Source organism: Balearica regulorum, chromosome W (genome assembly GCF_011004875.1).
Source record: "Balearica regulorum gibbericeps isolate bBalReg1 chromosome W, bBalReg1.pri, whole genome shotgun sequence".
In the NCBI taxonomy this organism is placed as follows: domain Eukaryota; kingdom Metazoa; phylum Chordata; class Aves; order Gruiformes; family Gruidae; genus Balearica; species Balearica regulorum.
This window is the reverse complement of record NC_046219.1, coordinates 27327272-27347308: the sequence shown is the minus strand read 5'-3', so window position 1 is coordinate 27347308 and position 20037 is coordinate 27327272. Positions and strand designations below refer to the sequence as shown.

General features: G+C 45.0%; 1 protein-coding gene and 1 long non-coding RNA gene across 9 annotated transcripts in view; one reads left to right on the top strand and one right to left on the bottom strand.

Moving 5' to 3' along the window:
* Positions 1-20037, bottom strand: part of LOC142599168 (protein Hook homolog 3-like) — a 133139-nt gene that overhangs the window by 93833 nt on the left and 19269 nt on the right. For 5 of the 8 annotated variants that reach the window (XM_075738946.1, XM_075738948.1, XM_075738947.1 and 2 more), the window contains one exon: positions 8280-8352. The exons of 2 other annotated variants lie outside the window; for them this stretch is intronic. In XM_075738946.1, the coding sequence (XP_075595061.1) occupies positions 8280-8352 (73 nt within the window). Of the gene's footprint in view, positions 1-8279; positions 8353-20037 lie in introns of those variants that run through there. One more of the 8 variants, XM_075738953.1, reaches the window with a different exon arrangement.
* LOC142599240 (uncharacterized) lies at positions 200-5222 on the top strand. Its single transcript, XR_012832869.1, has 3 exons — positions 200-708; positions 3851-3996; positions 4568-5222. It is a non-coding gene; the product is annotated as an uncharacterized LOC142599240 (long non-coding RNA).

Genomic DNA, 20037 nt, shown 5'->3' with positions numbered 1-20037 from the left:
GCTGATGATAGGTTTGAGTGTTTATGGGTAAGAATCAAGGGGAAGGCCAACAAGGCAGATATCGTGGTGGGAGTCTGTTATAGACCACCCAACCAGGATGAAGAGGCATATGAAATATAAGCAGCTGGGAGAAGTCTCACAATCGCTAGCCCTTGTTCTTGTGGGGGGACTGTGGAGAACAACGCTTTAGCTAATAAAGACGGCGTGGGAAATGTGCGATTTCCACCTGTGCGCTAAAGCAGCAAAAAGCAGCGGTTCAAAGAAAAGATATGCACAAAACAGGCCTTGCATTCTTCAGTAGCTCGTAAATAACATGTGACTGGCCGAATCCAGGAGATAAGGAGCTGAGAAGAGACAGCCAGGTGCCCGCCAGGTGCAAGAGAAAAACAGAATAGCAGACCTTGTGGGGAACACGAATCGGGTGATGATTGGGGAATAAAAGAGCCTCCCCTTTTAACAAGAAATACTATATAATCAGAAAATTCTGTAATAAAGTTGATTCTGTACTTGCACCCTACAGAGTCCATGCCTATCGTACACCACAAATGGCACCTGAACAGGGACTTGAAAAATAGAAGAAGGACTTGAAAAACAGAAGAAGGAAAAGCAGTGCGGATAATAACCGGTGGTGTACCCCTGCGTAGCTGGACGGAGGAAACTGCACTGCATCGAGCGCTCATATTCATCACTGGTCGCTGGACGACACAGGTGAGCAGCCGCGGGGAAGTTTTTTAGACCGTCGTTTTTACATTATGGAACAGTCAGTGACTCGAGAACAGAAGTTGCATACAGAGAATTTACAACGTATTTTACGAGAGCAAGGTTTTAAGGTCACTCTGCTGCAGTCGGTGAGGTTGCTTGTATGGATTCGGGACTATTGTCCGTGGTTCCCTGTTAAAGGCTCATATGATCTCTCTCAATGGCAGAAGGTTGGAGAGGAGCTGCAAGCTAAGCAGCTTTTGCAGTTGGAGCTCCCCAATGGTATATTGATTACCTGGCGTGTGGTTTATACTGCTCTCAGGACTCTGCTACCTGCTGAACAGGTATTGCAGAAAGTGAATGACTCCGTATCACCACCCGCTGAGACAAATACGAGAAAAGAATGTCGTTCGTTTGAATTAATAGATCCTGAGTTGGAGTCAGACTATGCTGAGGTGGTGACTGAACCTCCCCTGTTGGAGGGCAGAGCAGACCCTGGGGATCCTTTTGATCCAGGTCCCATTGACCCCGAACGAGAGTCGGATTTATATCCTCCGCTTACTCCTGTAAAAGCGATGGCTGCTTCTGCCCCCACGGCAGAAGAGATTTTGCAACAGAGACAAAAGACTCTCTCACGGCTATCCCTGACGCCCACACCACCACCCCCACACACTCAGTGCACCCCCGCCCCCAAGTTACCCATTACAAGGAACTGTTCAGTCTAAAATATCGGGTGGACTACTTGATGAGTGCCGGACAGAGGCACTAAAAAGAGGGGACATATCGCTTCTTCAAGCCATGCCTGTGTTGTATCAACTGAATAGACCCCCCCGAATACGCTCATTTACCATATGATGTAATAAAGGAGGTCTGCAAATCGATAAAGGAGTATGGTTTGCAGGCATTGTTCACAATGAACTTGTTACAGGTTATAGGAGAATCTTACGTACTGACACCCTTAGATTGGAAATCCATCCTACGTCTTGTGTTGTCTGCAGCACAGTACTCTGTGTGGTTTTCGGAATACCGTGAGCTGGTGCAAGTTCAGGTGATGAACAATTTAACAGCAGGAACTGCTATTGGTCTTGACAAATTAATGGGAGAAGGACATTATGCTACCGGGATAGCACAGGCTGGATTATCGCGGAATGTTCTTACCCAAGACACAGGGTTAGCCTTGAGGGCACTCCGACGGGTGCCGGATTTCGGCAAGCGAGAGTCATCCTTTGCTTCCATTTGTCAGGGACCTCAGGAGCCGTACATACAATTTTTGGATTGTTTACAAACTGCTATACAAGGACAGATAAGAGTCTTCTGAAGCAGCAGAATTGTTATTGTTTCAGCTCGCTATTGAGAATGCAAACACGGACTGCAGGCGAGCCATTGATCCTACTCGTAATCACGCAAAAACTTTGAATGATCTTATTAGAGCATGCCAAAACGTGGGCTCTGAGCAACATGAGGCAGATATGCTAGCTGCTGCCTTAGCTCAACAGTTGGCAGTTGCATGAGCTGCTACTAAATGTTTCTCCTGTGGTCAGGAAGGGCATGTGAAGAAAGATTGTCCGAAAGCGAGAAGAGGAGGACGAGGACAAGGAGGGCAGGGAAGACAACTTGCTCAATTATGCCCTTGTTGTCAAAAGGGATACCATTGGGGTAATCGATGTTGTTCTAAGTTTGACAAACAAGGCAATCCACTCCCTGAGAATACCTCGGGAAACGGGAGGAGGGGCGCGAGGTCCGGCGCCCCGAGACTACACAACAGGACCCAGCCCCAGCCCCCACCGGCACAGTCCTTGACATGGCCGGCACAAATAAGCGAGATGAACACTGGCAACTCACTACAGTCGAGTCTCTCAGACCAGCCACAGAAGGCAGCGCCAGGTTGGACCTGGCCACCAGTCAATCCACAGTAATTCGAGATCAGTCAGTACATCTAGTGCCGACAGGAGTGTATGGACCTTTGCCTAAGGGTTTATGTGCCTTATTGCTCAGTTGTTCCTCCACTTCCAGAGCAGGTTTATTTGTTTTGCCTGGGGTCATAGATTCCGATTATACTGGGGAAATAAGAATTATGGTTTGGACCCCTATGCCACCTTGTACTATACCTATTGGAGAGCGAATTGCACAATTGCTTTTGCTGCCCAACACTCAAATTCAAACTAAAAGTTCTGCCCATGTTGGCGAAAGGGAGTCCTCTGGGTTTGGTAGTACAGGTCTGCCTCGCATTTTTTGGACACAGAAGATTACCACGGGACAACCGATGTTGACTTGTAGAATAAACGGTCGGGTGTTCACTGGCCTAGTGGACACCGGAGCGGACGTTTCTATTATCCAACGATCAGACTGGCCACAGGAATGGCCATTAGTACAGGCATTTGCTGCTGTTACTGGAATTGGAGGGACACAGATACCTTGGCAGAGTATGCATTCCTTGATTGTGGAAGGTCCTGACAACAAACAAGCGGTTTTAAAACCATATGTTTTAACTGTGCCATGTACTTTATGGGGTCGTGATCTCTTGCAACAATGGAACATGACAATAACGAAACATTTTTAACACGGGCCACTGACGTTCAGCCGTGACTCAAACTGACTTGGTTAACAGATAAGCCAGTATGGCTAGATCAGTGGCCTTTGAAAGGTGAGCGGCTAGAAAGGGCTCAATAATTGGTGCAAGAGCAGCTACAATTGGGCCATATTGTTCCCTCCACGAGCCCTTGGAATACTCCTATATTTGTTATTCCTAAAAAGTCTGGCAAATGGAGATTGTTGCAGGACCTCCGAGCTATTAATGCAGTGATGGCACCTAAGGGGGCCTTGCAACTAGGAACTCCTAATCCCACTATGATTCCAGACAGTTGGCATTTGAAGGTTATTGATTTAAAAGATTGCTTTTTTACCATTCATTTACATCCTGAAGATCGTGTTCGTTTTGCCTTTTCAGTTCCTGTGATTAATAATGATAGACCCATGCAACGGTTTCATTGGGTGGTTTTACCGCAAGGAATGAAAAATAGCCCGACTATATGTCAAATTGTTGTTAGTGAGGCCTTGTCAAGTATTTGCAAAACATATGATGCAATCATGTTATATCATTACATGGACGATATTTTGTTGGCTGTGGAAACCGAATCATCTCTTTCCTAAGTTTTCGACAGTTTAGTAGCTGAGCTTCGGCGATACGGTCTCCAAATTGTGACGGAAAAGGTACAATCACTCCCTCCATGGAAGTATCTTGGCTGGAAACTTCTTGATTCGCATGTATATCCACAGTCTATACGACTTGCTACTACAGTGAGTACTCTAAATGACTTACAGAAGTTGTTGGGGACAATTAACTGGCTTCGACCTCTGTTGGGAATAACAACACACGAACTGTTGCCCTTGTTTTCGTTGTTGAAGGGGAATCCTGAACTAACTTCTCCTAGACAATTGACAGAAGCAGCCCAGTCGGCGCTGCAGACAGTGATAGATAAAATTAATTTTACGTTTGCTCATCGAATTTCTCTGCAATTGCCAGTTCGATTGTTTATCATTTATCATTCCTTTCAACCGTATGCTCTCCTAGGTCAGTGGGACGAGAAGGTGTGGAAGGAAGAGCATGCTTTACGCATTTTGGAATGGTTATTTTTGCCACGTTCTTTTGCGAAAACATTGACCACTGCCCTAGAAATGATTGCTAGACTTCTTTCGCAGGGTCGTTTGAGATGTCAACAATTGACAGGACAAGATCCTACCTTCCTTCATCTACCATTAACCAAAGAAGAATTTCATGTTGTATTGTGTAATAGTTTGACTTTTCAGGCTGCACTGGCTGATTATACTAATGTTGTTTTGTATTCTTTGCCACGCCATCATTTATTAGGTTCTCTGCACTGTTTACCTCTTCAACCACGGTCTTTGTTGAGTTCTGTTCCTCTACAAAATGCTCGTACTGTGTTTATCGATGGTTCTGGCAAAACAGGTAAGGCTGCAGTTGTATGGCGTCACGCAAACTGCGAGGAGCGGGCCTCAGATGTTTCTCACTTATCTGGATCGATGCAGATTGTAGAGTTAGCTGCAGCGGTCCGTGCCTTTGAGTTATTTTCGAAGGAACCTCTTAATATCCTTGCAGATTCTGCATATGTTACAGGTATTGTTCAGCGCTTAGAATCCGCTTTTATACGAGAGGTAGACAACAAACAGTTGTTTGATTTATTGTTAAAGCTGGCCCAACTTTTAAAAATCAGACGGCATTCTTATTTCATTGTCCATATTCGTTCTCACACTAACTTACCGGGACCCCTTGCCGAAGGTAATACAATAGCAGACCATTTTACAATGGCTGCGGTTTTTCCTCGATGTTTTGATCAGGCAAAATTAGCTCATGAATTTTTCCACCAAAACGCACGCTCATTATGAAAGCACTTCTCTTTAACTACCGCACAAGCTCAAGATATAATTCGAGCATGCTCGGATTGTCAGCGCCTGTCCCCTTTGCCAGTTTTACCAGGGACTAATCCCAGAGGTTTAAATGCTAATGATTTGTGGCAGTCAGATGTCACACATATTTCTTCTTTTGGATGCCTTAAGTACGTTCATGTTTCTATTGACACCTTCTCTGGTTTTCTGGTAGCCACTGCCCATTCCAGAGAATGTGCCAGAGACGTTGTGAAGCATTTTTTAAGATGTTTTGCGACCATGGGGGTCCCACGGAAAGTTAAAACAGACAATGGCCCAGCTTATGTTTCTCGACGTTTTCTGTTATTCTTACAGGATTGGGGAGTTGAACATATTACTGGAATTCCGCGTTCCCCTACTGGTCAAGCAATAATAGAACGTGCCCACCGTTCTTTGAAATCTATTATTGATAAACAAAAAAGGGGGAATCCAGTAGGGACAACACCACAGGAAATATTAGACAAAGCTACTTATGTTCTAAATTTTCTTAATCCATCTGGATCTAAGCAATATAGTTCCGCAGTAGGTAGACATTTTAGAACTGAGGAATCCTCTACCGTGAAGCCTCAGGTGTTTTATAAAAATTTGGAATCTGGTCAATGGGAAGGACCAGTCCCCTTGCTTACCTGGGGACGGGGATATGCTTGTGTTTCTCTTCCCTCAGGTCCCTATTGGATCCCTGCAAGGTATGTAAAGCCAGCGCAAGTGAAAACGCATACTGAAGATGAACAGGATGATAAGAAACACCAAGATGATGTTGCATCTGGGATTGATCAACCTCAAAATTAAGATATGGTGGCCTATAGAATTGCAGATGTATTTTAATGATAGTTTTAACACATCAGATTTATTTTTTTTTCCCGGCTCATTCAAATATTTGACAGATGGGCCTTTCCTTTTTTAAGCGACAATTATATCAAGTACTAATGACGGACAACACAACTAAGGCTAATGTAACGTTTTTGTCTGAAGCAGAAATCATGGTCTGCCCAACCCATCCTTATCTTTTGCTCTAACCTCCAATGCTACTATTCTATCATGTAATGGATCTTTTTGTATTACCCTGTCTTCACCAGACTTTAGGAGTTGTATAACTTTTAGCGATTTATAAAATAAGTCTTATCTCGACTAACATAAATATAAGGCCTTGTGTGTCACGCCTCTTCTATGGAATGACACTCAGCATGATTGGAATTTTGTGAAACAACATTTACAGGGGGCATTTGATTTATCTCTTCAACATAATATGCAGTCTTTACATGATCAATTGAGGGACCAAATTAAAAAATTACAGGAACTAACGAGTCTAAGTGTATTCGACACATTAAAAAATGACCTATCATGGCTAAATCCAAAAACTTGGTTTAGTGGTTTAAATCTTCGAATGTGGGTTTTATTGGCATAAGCACTGCGTTGTTTTTCTTGTTCTTGGTGTTTTTTTACAGATTCTATGGTTGGCTATCTGACGAGTGCAGAAGATAGAGGCACGTGTTATGGACACACTGTTGCTCAACGGGGTTGTCATAAACAAAAAAGGGGGAGATGTGGAGAACAACGCTTTAGCGAATAAAGACGGCGTGGGAAATGTGCGATTTCGACCTGTGAGCTAAAGCAGCAAAAAACAGCGATTCAAAGAAAAGATATGCACAAAACAGGCCTTGCATTCTTCAGTAGCTCGTAAATAACATGTGACTGGCCGAATCCAGGAGATAAGGAGCTGAGAAGAGACAGCCAGGCGCCTGCCAGGTGCAAGAGAAAAACAGAATAGTAGATCTTGTGGGGAACACGAATCGGGTGATGATTGGGGAATAAAAGAGCCTCCCCTTTTAACAAGAAATACTATATAATCAGAAAATTCTGTAATAAAGTTGATTCTGTACTTGCACCCTACAGAGTCCGTGCCTATCATACGCCACAGGGGGACTTCAACTTACCAGACGTCTGATGGAAATACAGTGCAATGGCTTGGTTGGGTGTATGCTTTGCTGGGTAAAACACTGGCTAGATGGCTGGGCCCAAAGAGTTGTGGTGATGGGAGTTAAATCCAGTTGGCAGCTGGTCACAAGTGATGTTCCCCAGGGCTCAGTATTGGGGCCAGTTCTGCTTAATATCTTTATCAATGATCTGGATGAGGGGATCGAGTGCACCCTCAGTAAGTTTGCAGATGACACCAAGTTGGGCAGGAGTATTGATCTGCTTGAGGGTAGAAAGGCACTGCAGAGGGATCTGGACAGGCTGGATCGATGGGCCGAGGCCAGCTGTATGAGGTTCAACAAGGCTAAGTGCCAGGTCCTGCACTTGGGTCACAACAACCCCATGCAACTGGTGTAGCCAGCAGGACTAGAGAAGTGATTGTCTCCCTGTACTCAGCACTGGTGAGACCACATCTTGAATACTGTGTTCAGTTTTGGGCCCCTCACTAACAAGAAAGACATTGAGGTGCTGGAGCATGTCCAAAGAAGGGCAAAGAAGCTGGTGAAGGGTCTAGAGCACAAGTCTTATGAGGAGCATCTGAGGGAACTGGGGTTGTTTAGCCTGGAGAAGAGGAGGCACAGGGGAGACCTGAAAGGAGGTTGTAGCGAGGTGGGTGTCAGTCTCTTCTCCCAAGTAACAAGTGAAAGGACAAGAGGAAATGGTCTCAAGTTGCATCAAGGGGAGGTTTAGATTGGATATTAGGAAAAATTTCTTGACCGAAAGAGTTGTCAAGCATTGGAACAGGCTTCCCAGGGAAGTGGTTGAGTCACCATCCCTGGAGGTATTTAAAAGATGTGTAGATGTGGTGCTTAGGGACATGGTTTAGTGGTGGACTTGGCAGTGCTAGGTTAACTGTTGGACTTGATGATCTTAAAGGTCTTTTCCAACCTAAATGATTCTATGATTCTAATTTATTTCAAGATTTATTTTTCATCTTAAGTTATTGAAACTTATTTACAAACTCAATTTTGTTTGGTTTTTTTTCTTCATTAAAATACAAGATAATAGTAATAATGTAACAAACAACTAAAATCATCTTACATTCAATATACTCTATTATAAAGCAAAGTGATAGTTTAAAAATACATTACTATTTAAGCACAAACAATACTGTACTAAGAACTGATAAACTGATTTGTAGGCAAGCAAAACAAACCAAATACCTTTAGCCTCCAATTATCTCCTGCTTCTGTTTTGATTCTGTTTAACCAGTTTTCATCAAAGTAACTTGGATCTCTGAAAATACATAAAAAGTTAAAACATTTTTTAAGAACACAAATTTTAAGCACTGATACCTTAGTGACTCAACATCTATTTTAGGCAGATTTAAGTGTCTACCTATATAGATATGGTCAGTATACAAAAGTTCAGAATCCTGCTATTATGCATTTATCCAAGTATTTACACCCTGCTCATATCCCAGTTTTATCTGCATGCTATGAGTAGTTAATACTTTTGAGGAAACCGCAACACTTGGAAAGCATCTTGCAAATTTCTTCCATGTCCCCAAGTTGAAAGTGTTCCTTTCTTAATGTTACAGATTATCGGCTAATGCTGGGGCTTAAACTCTCAGGGGAAAATACCATGTTTGCAACACTTGAAAACATTAGTAAAATTAATGGGTTTTTTTTCCACACATCAAGAATTACCATTGCTAGATGCTGGCTGCAACATTCAAATAGGAAAGCTTGAGAGTGAACAAAATATTCTGCCTTTATATACTCAAAAATGTTAAAAGCAGCACTGGAATTAAGTATTTACTACTGAGAACATACTTATCTGTTATACTTTCTGTCAAACGTCATAGTTTTTCCAAATATTTATTCATTCATTACCTTTCTTTAAAGGATTTTCCATCTTCTGCACTCTGATGAAACAATCAAGATAGACATGGAAAAAGAGAACACCTATTGCTTGTATAGCATGCTAATATTTCTATAAACCTCCTTCCTCTCTTGCTCGTCTTCCATGAGCTACTTATTCATGACAACTAACGCTCCCTCCCTCTTGCCTCCCGATTCAAAGACAAGATTATCTAAAAGGGTAGCATTTCCTAATGCTCACTGAAGTCATATTTTCCATTCTACAGCACAGATTTAGGACAATGTTATGATCAGAACTAAAGAGAGATAAGGCATTAAAAATAAGTGGTATTAAAGCAATATGCCAACATAAGGAGAGACTCATATTTCAGATGAAAAATAGTCACTACAGTCCAAAACAGAATGGCATTTTTTGAAAGGGTAAGGCTCTTGAGAGTCAATGTAGTAGTCAATCTCCAGACTTCACTTTCACAAAATGTAATCCTAATTTCTGGACTTAAACTATTACATGTTGCTGCCAAACACTATTAAATTTACTGCTGTATTCTCCAGAGAGACACCAAGTAGATATAATTATTTGTGCTTCACTGGCAAAGATGACCAAGAGGACTTTCTTAGCAGCCTCATCTTATCATCCTTAAAGGCCATAACATTACAGCAAACTAAAAAAAAAAAACCACCACCACATCATGAAGAAAAAGATAACTTATCCAGGCAATAATCTATGGTACTTCTGCTAGAAACATCACAAGCTGCACATTTTTAGCCAGACAGCCCACTGGTATCCAATCCATAAGCATTTTGCTTTGTCTCCAATCTTTACTCTTTACTTTTAAAGTATTGCATTCCCTAGAAGAATCAACAGTTTTGATGGTGTAGAGGCATATTATTTCTACTGCATTTCTTCCCTGTTTTAATCAGAGGGAATGGTAGCCTTCACATTTGAAGGTTCAAGTGAAGTCTACATCATTAGGAATAAAAAAATGTTTCAGCTCCAAAATGAAGGCTGATATTTTCAGATAAACAAACTTAGCACTGGTGAATCCAATTCATCAGTACTTTAACCTAAATTTCAAAGATGACAGTTTTAAGATAAAAATAAAAAAGTGTCCCTCAGGATTTTTATTTAGTGACATCTATATCTATAGGTAAAAATGCTCTTGCTTGCATCATGTTTATACCATATTTTATCATGTTCTACATTGGTGAAAAGCTTCTGAAGGTGTCAATAGCTCCCTCTAAGTACCCTTTTCCACAGTAGCTTTATTACAGAGAAGTTCTGCTACATGGTTTCACACAGATGGTCCTCATACACTTGGGATAACATCTTATCCTAGAAAAAAAAATAGCAAAACCCACATATTTTCAAGATCAAAGGAGCTCCTGATCCTTCCTAGCCAGTTAACACGAGGGATGACTGTTCTATCATCTGATGAGCAAATGATTTTCTTCCACTTCTTTCATTGCCAACAGATCTTATGGTTCTTTCTCTGAACTAAGAATCCCTCTGAAACTGCCCCTCACCATAAACTACTGTCCTAGTTTTCTCTTTGTTTCTACAGTAACCTGTCTTAATGAGCACCTAGTAGACCCTTTCCATGATGGTGGAAGTAAAGAAATGGAAAGAATAGGAAGTTTAGACTTCTCAACTGACAAATCCCAAGAAAACATGAAGCCATCCAGGTCTCAGGCTGCAGAGAGTACCAGAGCCTGTCACTGGGAATGGATAGCAGTAGTGAGAATGGATGTGTGAGGTGTTACCAGGTGGATGATCTGCTCAGCCTGCTGGCAGAGCTATGAGAGGAAGTAGAAAGGTTAAGGAGCATCAGGTAGGCTGAGAAAGAGAGAGACTGGTAGAGCCATGCTCTGCCCTCCCTGAGACAGAAACAGCCACCAGAAAAAAAACAAGATCAAGGGGACCCTGTATCCTCTCCCTTCCAGGATGAAGGCAGTACCTGTGGGGTGCCGGACTTATCCAGGCTTGTTGGTGCCGAATACAGGGCCATTATGAGCCAGCAGAAGGGGCCCTGGGGGAGTCCAGCTTGGGCGAGAGCAGGGATTGAGCAACTTGCTTATCTTGCACTGATAAGCACTGGACCTGAACAGGGGCAGGAGATGAGCAATTTGTTCATCTTAACAAGATGCAGCGCCTGACGGGTCTGCTCCTTAATCAACTGACACCTGGGGTGAGGGGGAGCCTTCACAGCTTGACGTTACTTTGGTAAAACTAAACAGACCACCGCTCCTCTGTACTGAACGCCTTTGTTCTCCGCCACTTCCCCCCCCCAGCCCCGATCAACTGCACAACAAGCCTTGTTAAGGGCCAATCGACACACAATACCTGACTTAGTCCCACCTCGCCAAAAGTATAAATCTGGCATTTAGAATCCTCTTTTCTGAGGACGAGAACTCCAACTATCCGGACGGGTCGACGGGCCTGGACCTCTCTCCTCCCCAAGCAGGGACACCTCTTTGGTAAGACTTGCACCTCCGATTATGTCGGATGTTACCCCGGGAAAACTATCATTAACAAAAGCGCTGAACTATTAACTTGAGCTCAAAATTGTTGCAGTTAGTGCATTTATTAACGGCAATTCCGAACTTTTATATCTGTCGCTTCAATAAATTACCTATTTTTCTTTTCAACTTTGCAAAACTGTCTCAGTGAAAGTCCTTAGTGGGGCTCTGACAGGCAAACGTTGACTCTGATAAGTGGCTACACACATAACCCTTTAGACATAAACTGTTGACCAAGTCTGGGACTAAGACTGGACCTAGCCGCACCTAGGCTCCTCTCTGAGAAGGAGTTTAGAAAGCAAGGGGGTCCTTTCTGAACCTCGTGACTCAACGGGAGGGCCTCCCTCAGCCACATATCAGACCTGTACCCTTTCACGCGACAGTACCTTAAAAGAAAGGAGTGAATGGAGGCAAGTCCATGTTCGGAGTGGCAAGCGAACCTCCTCCTTGCCCACCTTGCCCTCCCAGGTGCCTCTGTACAACAGGTATGAGGCTCTGGATGTAGGCCAGTCAATGGATGACATGGATGATGGTCCATCTACACCAGAGGTGTTGCCAAGGTCAGAAAGGCGTATGCCCCGTATCACGACCACCTCCACAAGGAAGAAAAGGCAGGTTATAGTTGTAGGCGACTCCCTTCTGAGGGGAACAGAGGGTCCAATATGCTGGACAGACCCTCCTCTTAGGGAAATCTGCTGCCTCCCTGGGGCCTGGGTTAAGGACATGACTAGGAAACTTCCTAGCCTGGTACAGCCCTCAGACTATTACCCATTACTGCTCCTCTGTGTGGGTGGCAATGAAGCCTCAATGCGTAGTCCAAGAGCAATGAAAAGAGATTTCAGGGCCTTGGGATGGTTGCTGAGGGTATCTGGTGCACAGGTGTCACGGAACCTCACAAACTAGGCCAGTCCAGTTAACAAACTAAAAAAATGAGATTTATTTTACAAGATGGAAGGGGAAAAAAAACCTAAGTTTTGTTCTAACTGAAACCACTCTGGCTCCAACAGACATTAACAATCCACAGGTTCAGGATGTCAGTCGGGATATTAATACTACACCGCTGACTTAAGAGCTCCTAAGGTTTATGGTTGATGACCCAAAATGTGCATAATCACTCACCCATGTAAGATGAGGTCTCTCAATCTGTACAGAAGAGGAACCATAGGTGGCATCCCAACTCACAAGGAGAGCCTCCAACCACAGACCCGCTGCTCTGAGGGAGACCGACTAAAAATGGTGCTCTCGTGGGACTCCATTTATACCCAATTCGAATCTGACCTGTGGTCATATATGGTCACGTAGACCTCCTATTGGCCGAAGACCTCAGCTTTGTCTCCTGTCAACTGAAATGGCCACTGCCATGTGTGCATAATTCAAACTGCGGCAGGAAGGTTTTCCTGTGGGCTTTGTTGGGGCAGGTGCATCTGCCACATCAGGTTATTTATTCCTCTCTCCATCCAGTTGCGGACAGCAACACTGGGAAAAAGAGGCGGACCCAGTCTATCAAGACATGGCTCCATGTCTGGTGTCACTGCCACAATTTTGGGTTTTTCAATAATGGGATGGCCTACATGGCACCAGGCTTGATGAATTCAGATGGGATTCACCTTTCTCAAAGGGGAAAAAGGGTCTTTGCCCAGGAGCTAGTGGGGTTCATTGAGAGCTTTAAACTAGCCTTGAAGGAGGAGGCAGATAATATCAGGCTTCCCTACGATGAGCTGTGGGATGACACGCCAAGGTTAGAGGGACAGGGTGCTAGCAAGGGCCCTCACCCTGTTGCTCAGAGACATGCCAGATGATACACTGCAGCATGCTTGAAGTCTAGAGGAGATGAGCCAGGGGCTCCCGAGTAATAGGAATCAACAGGGAAACACCAGTAAAGTACCTCAAAGGAATTCCAGCCAGTAAGTCAGCTTCATCGGGGGCACAACTGAAATGCATCTATGCAAATGCATGTAGCATGGGGAAAAAACAAGGAGTTGGAGACAGGCGCATGCTTGCAGAGCTATGATCTGATTGGCATCACAGAGACGTGGTGAGATGGCTCCTATGACTGCAGTGTTGGGAACGCAAGGATACAGGCTCTTTAGGAAGGAAAGGCAGGGGAGATGAGGGGGAGGAGTGGCTCTCTATGTCAATGACCAGCTGGAGTGCATGGAGCTCCTCCTGGGGATGGATGAGGAGCCGACCAAGAGCCTATGGGTCAGGATTAAAGGGAGGGCAGGGACAGGGGACATCATAGCGGGGGTCTGCTACTGGCCACTTGACCGGGAAGAACCTGATATCTGTTGGAGGGACAACACAGTAGGGCACAAGCAATCCAGGAGGTTCCTGGAATGCATTGATGATAACTTCCTCCTCCAAGTGATAGAGGAGCCAATGAGGAGAGGTGCCACGCTGGACCTTCTTCTCACCAACAAGGAGGGGCTGGTGGGGGATGTGAAGCTCGAGGGCAGCCTTGGCTGCAGGGACCACGAAATGGTGGAATTCAGGATCCTTAGGGCAGTGAGGAGGGCACGCAGCAAGCTGACTACCCTGGACTTCAGGAGAGCAGACTTTGGCCTCTTCAGGGATCTGCTTGGTAGAATGCCATGGGACAAAGCCCTGGAGGGAAAGAGAGGCCCAAGACAGCTGGCTAATATTCAAGGATCACCTCCTGCAAGCTCAGGAGTGATGCATCCCAACAAAGAGGAAGTCAGGCAAAAACACCAAGAGGCCCCCCATGGGTGAACAAGGAGCTCCTGGACAAAGTCAAATAAAACTAGGAAGCCTACAGAGGGTGGAAGCAAGGGCAGGTAGCCTGGGAGGAATACAGAGAAACTGTCCGAGCAGCCAGGGAGCAGGTTAGGAAAGCCAAAGCCCTGATAGAAATAAATCTGGCCAGGGATGTTAAGAACAACACAAAAAGCTTCTATAGGTATGTTAGTGAGAAAAGGAGGACGAGGGAAAATGTGGGTCCCCTCCAGAATGAAACGGGCAACCTGGTTACCCAGGATATGGAGAAGGCTGAGGTACTCCACGACTTCTTTGCCTCAGTCTTCACTGGCAAGTGCTTGAGCCACACTACCCACGTCACAGAAGGCAGGGACTGGGAGAATGAAGAACCGCCCACTGTAGGAGAAGATCAGGTTCGAGAATATCTAAGGAACCTGAAGGTGCACAAGTCCATGGGACCTGATGAGTTGCATCCGCGGGTCTTGAGGGAACTGGCAGATGAAGTGGCCAGGCCACTCGCCATCATATTTGAGAAGTCCTGGCAGTCCGGCGAAGTTCCCGCCGACTGGAAGAGGGGAAACATAACCCCCATTTTTAAGAAGGGAAAAAAGGAAGACCCAGGGAACTACAGACCTGTCAGTCTCACCTCCGTGCCTGGCAAGATTATGGAGCAGATCCTCCTGGAGACTATGCTCAGGCACATGGAAAACAAGGAGGTGACTGGTGACAGCCAACACGGCTTCACCAAGGACAAATTGTGCCTGACAAACTTGGTGGCCTTCTATGATGGGGTTACAGTGTTGGTGGATAAGGGAAGGGCAACTGATGTCATCTACCTGGACTTGTGCAAGGCATTTGACACTGTCCTGCACGACATCCTTGTCTCTAAATTGGAGAGACATGGATTCGATGGATGGACCACTCGGTGGATAAGGCATTGGCTGGATGGTCGCACTCAAAGAATTGTGGTCAACGGCTCAATGTCCAAGTGGAGAACGGTGACGAGTGGCATTCCTCAGGGGTCGGTACTGGAACAAGGGCACTGTTCAACATCTTTGTCAGTGACATGGACAGTGGGATTGAGTGCACCCTCAGCAAGTTTACCGACGACACCAAGCTGTGTGGTGTGGTCGACACGCTGGAGGGAAGGGATGCCATCCAGAGGGACCTTGACAGGCTGGAGAGGTGGGCCTGTGCAAACTGCATGAAGTTCAACAAGGCCAAGTGCAAAGTCCTGCACGTGGGTTGGCGCAATCCCAAGCAGAACTACAAGCTGAGCGGAGAATGGATTGAGGGCAGCCCCGAGGAGAAGGACTTGGGGGTGTTGATTGATGAGAAGCTCAACATGAGCCGGCAGTGTGCGCTTGCAGCCCAGAAAGCCAACCATGTCCTGGGCTGCATCAAAAGAAACGTGACAAGCAGGTTGAGCAAGGTGATTCTCCCCCTTTACTCTGCTCTTGTGAGACCCCACCTGGAGTACTGCATCCAGCTCTGGGGGCCCCAGTACAGAAGAGACATGGAGCTGTTGGAGCGAGTCCAGAGAAGGGCCACGAAGCTGATCAGAGGGCTGGAGCACCTCTGCTATGAGGACAGGCTGAGAGAGTTGGGATTGTTCAGCCTGGAGAAGAACAGGCTTCAGGGAGACCTTATTGCAGCCTTCCAGTACCTAAAGGGGGCCTACAGGAAAGATGGAGAGGGATTGTTGATCAGGGAGTGTAGTGACAGGACAAGGGGTAATGGTTTTAAACTGAAAGAGGGTAGATTTAGATTAGATATAAGGAAGAAATTCTTCTCTGTGAGGGTGGTGAGGCACTGGAACAGGCTGCCCAGAGAGGTTGTGGAGGCCCCCTCCCTGGAAGTGTTTAAGGCCAGGTTGGATGGGGCTTTGAGCAACGTGGTCTAGTGGAAGGTGTCCCTGCCCATGGCAGGGGGGTTGGAACTACATGATCTTTAAGGTCCCTTCCAACCCAAACCATTCTATGATTCTATGAATTTTCTTGTAATACTAGCTTTGTTATATGCCCAGATCACTGGATCAGTGCAAGAAATTAACAAGCCCAACATCCTCAGACTTCTATCCAATGCTTTGCCTGATTCATGTTTGTTAATAACTAAACTCATCCCTTTTTTTGAATTCTCACTGGAGAGATTAATCCGCTTTTCTGATTTTTATAAAAATGGATTTATTATTGTAGTAGGGTGACCCCAGCCAGCCAAGCACCCACACAGCCACTTGCTCACTCTCCCCTCTCCCAGCAGGACAAAGGAGAGTAAAGGAAGAATAAAAATGAGAAAACTCATGGGTCAAGATAATGACAGTTTAATAGAAGAAGGAAAGAGAAAATAAGAAATAAAAAAGAAAAGAAGTAACAATGCAAAAGGATTCACCTGCCACCTCCTGCCACCCTGACCAATATTGGCAGTGTAAGGCAGGATGCTGCCCACATTCCATGTAAGTTATGATTCCCTCAAATCACATTGCCATTGGTAGAGCCAAGGGGCAGCATGATTCTTATGCACATTCAAAAGGTATTTGCATGATTGGCTGTTGCTGCCAGATGACCCAGACAGCAAGTGTCCCTGGCAGTCCACCAGAGCCATGGCATCGCTTATGATCCTATGTTTGCTATCAGTGATTGGGTGAGTTGCCATATGGGCACATTGTTGCTCCTCTTTCTTACTGCCTCAATAAAGCTTTGTTTTATAACGTCTTGTAAGACCATTACTCTTAGGACCACAGCTCCCACAAACAGACCAATGCCCAGTTAGTCTCTGAGCAACAGCTACTTTGGAAAGACCAAACCCCCATTTTTTATTGCTGAGCATAACGTTATATGGCATGGAATATCTCTTTGGTCAATTCATGTCAGCTGTCCCAGCTGCATCCCCTCCACATCTCTTGCCCACCCACTGGGGCAGGGTGGGAAAAAGGGAAAGCCTTGACACTGTGCAGCAACATCCAAAACATTGATGTGTTATCAATACTGTTTTAGTCACAAATCCAAAGCACAGCACCATATGGGCCGCTATGAAGAATTTAACTCCCTCCCAGCTAGACCCAGTACAATTATGATGAAATTCCTGATGCACTGAAAAGTCATCAGAAATCTCTTCCCCTCCCCAATGCAATTAATGTTATCAGCCCCAATGAAGACACATTGGTGGAGGACCTTAAATTGGAGGCAGCTATACTGAGTGACAACACCACTCCCCCTCCCCGAAACTTCAGGAAACATCATTTACAGAAGTAGTGGTTTGCCTTTCTCAATGGAATAAAAGAAACAATTTTTAAGTGGATTTTGACTCCAATGTCCATTCTAAATTTGTCTTTAAGATGCACTTCCTGAAGGGTTGGAAGAGTGAGGTGAAAAAACTCTCAGTTCTTCATTGAAGATGACACCTGTAAGTCACAGACTACATGTCTATGATCCAGGGTCCATTCCCTTATTTACAGTAATCTATTGCTTTTAGGCCTAATTTATTCTTCACTATTAAACTTTAATTCATTACTTTCTGAATAACTTCTAGCACCCACCTGCCTTGCTGTTATGCATTTCTACATATGTGTCAACTTACTTCTACTTAGTGCTCCTTCTTGGGACAGAGAGGGAACCAGTGCTGCTGATACAGAACAAAAGACTGACTCCTCTGTTCTATTCTAACTCCTTTTATTTGTCTGAACACTCCCAGCTTACTTAAATACTATCCTTAAATAAGTATCCTTTCTGTAGTACCTGTTTCAATTTAAGTAGCAAAATGGAGAACTTGACTAGTTTCAGATTTGTTTTTTAAATTATTAACAGCAATGAATGCTTTCTCCTTGTATTCTCTATAATGGCTTTCTCTATTTGCTCCCTATCAGTTTTTTAAACCAACTATTTAGATCAAACATAGTGACCACATCTATGTGCCCACCTTTCACATTCAGAGACACAGCTGTCCATTGTGTTTGCTACCCTTGATAGCTACATCAAGGATCCACTGGAAGTATCCACTACCACTGCAAAAAGAGAGGCAATCATATTTTTCCTTAGAAATCATGCATACCTTATCACTGGTTTAGAATTCTAAGATCAACTCGTTGCTGCAATTCCTTTGTTCCAAAGCTTTTCTCAATAGAAATACAGTTCAGGTTATTGTTAAATCCATGTATGAGAATCAATATCTTCATTACACAAGCATGCAAAGTGGTAAATCTGAATTAGAGTTGACATGATCTGAAGGTTGGGGGCAGTCTTGGCTGCAGTGACCATGGGATGGTGGAATTCAGGATCCTGCATGGAAGGAGCAGGGCAGTAAGTAGGATTACAACCCTGGACTTCAGGAGAGCTAACTTTGGCCTCTGCAAAGACCTGCTTGGGAGAATCCCATGGGTTAGGGCTCTAGAAGGTAGAGGGGCCCAAGAGAGCTGGTCAGTATTCAAGCACCACTTCCTCCGAGCTCAAGATCAGTGCATCCTAAAGAGTAGGAAATCCAGCAAAGGAGGCAGGAGACCTGCATGGATGAGCAAGGAGCTGATGGAAAAACTTAAAGGGAAGAAGGAAGTTTACAGTAAGTGGAAAAACGGAATGGCCGCTTGGGAGGAATATAGGAATCAAGTCAGAATATGTAGGGATGCAACAAGGAAGGCTAAGGCCCACTTGGAATTAAATCTGGCAAGGGATGTCAAGGACAACAAGAAGGGGTTTTTCAAATACATCAGCAGCAAAAGAGAAAGTGTGGGCCCGCTGCTGAATGAGGTGGATGCCTTGGTGATGGAAGACAGAGAGAAGGCAGAGTTATTGAATGTCTTCTTTGCTTCAGCCTTTACTGCTAAGGTCGGCCCTCAGGAAACCCAGACCCTGGAGGTAGGAGAGAAAGTCTGGAGAAAGGAAGACCTTCCCTTGGTCGAGGATCACAGGGTTAGAGAAGACTTAAGCAAACTTGCCATCCATGGGCCCTGATGGGATGCACCCAAAAGTGCTCAGGGAGCTGGCAGATGTTATTGCTAAGCCGCTTTCAATCATCTTTGAAAGGTCATGGAGAACAGGAGAGGTGCTTGATGACTGGAGGAAAGCCAGTGTCACTCTGATCATCAAAAAGGGCAGGAAGGAGGACCCAGGAAACTACAGGACAGTCAGCCTCACCTCCATCCCTGGAAAGGTGATGGAATAACTTATTCTGGGGGTTATCAATAAGCACATGGGGGAGAAGAAGGTTATTGGGGGTGGTCAACATGGATTCACCAAGGGGAAATCATGCCTGACCAATCTGACAGACTTCTATGATGGCATGACTGAATGGATGGATGAAGGGAGAGCAGTGGATGTTGCCTACCTTGACTTCAGCAAGGCTTTTGACACTGTCTCTCATAACATACTCCTTAGCAAGCTTAGGAAGTGTGGGCTAGATGAGTGGACAGTGAGGTGGGTTGAGAACTGGCGGAATGGCAGAGCCCAGAGGGTTGTGATAAGCAGCACAGAGTCTAGTTGGAGGCCTGTATCTAGTGGTGTGCCCCAAGGGTCAGTGCTTGGTCCGGTCCTATTCAACATATTCATCAATGACCTGGATGAGGGGATAGAGTGTACTCTCAGCAAATTCGCTGATGATACTAAACTGGGAGGAGTGACCGACATACCAGAAGGCTGTACTGCCATTCAGCAAGATCTGGACAGGCTAGAGAGTTGGGCTGAAAGGAACCATATGAAATTCAATAAGGGCAAGTGCAGGGTCCTACACCTAGGGAGGAATAACCCCAGGCACCAGTACAGGTTAGGGGTTGACCTGCTGGGAAGCAGCACTGCAGAGAAGGACCTGGGAGTCCTGGTGGACAACAAGCTCTCCATGAGCCAGCAGTGTGCCCTTGTGGCCAAGAAGGCCAGTGGTA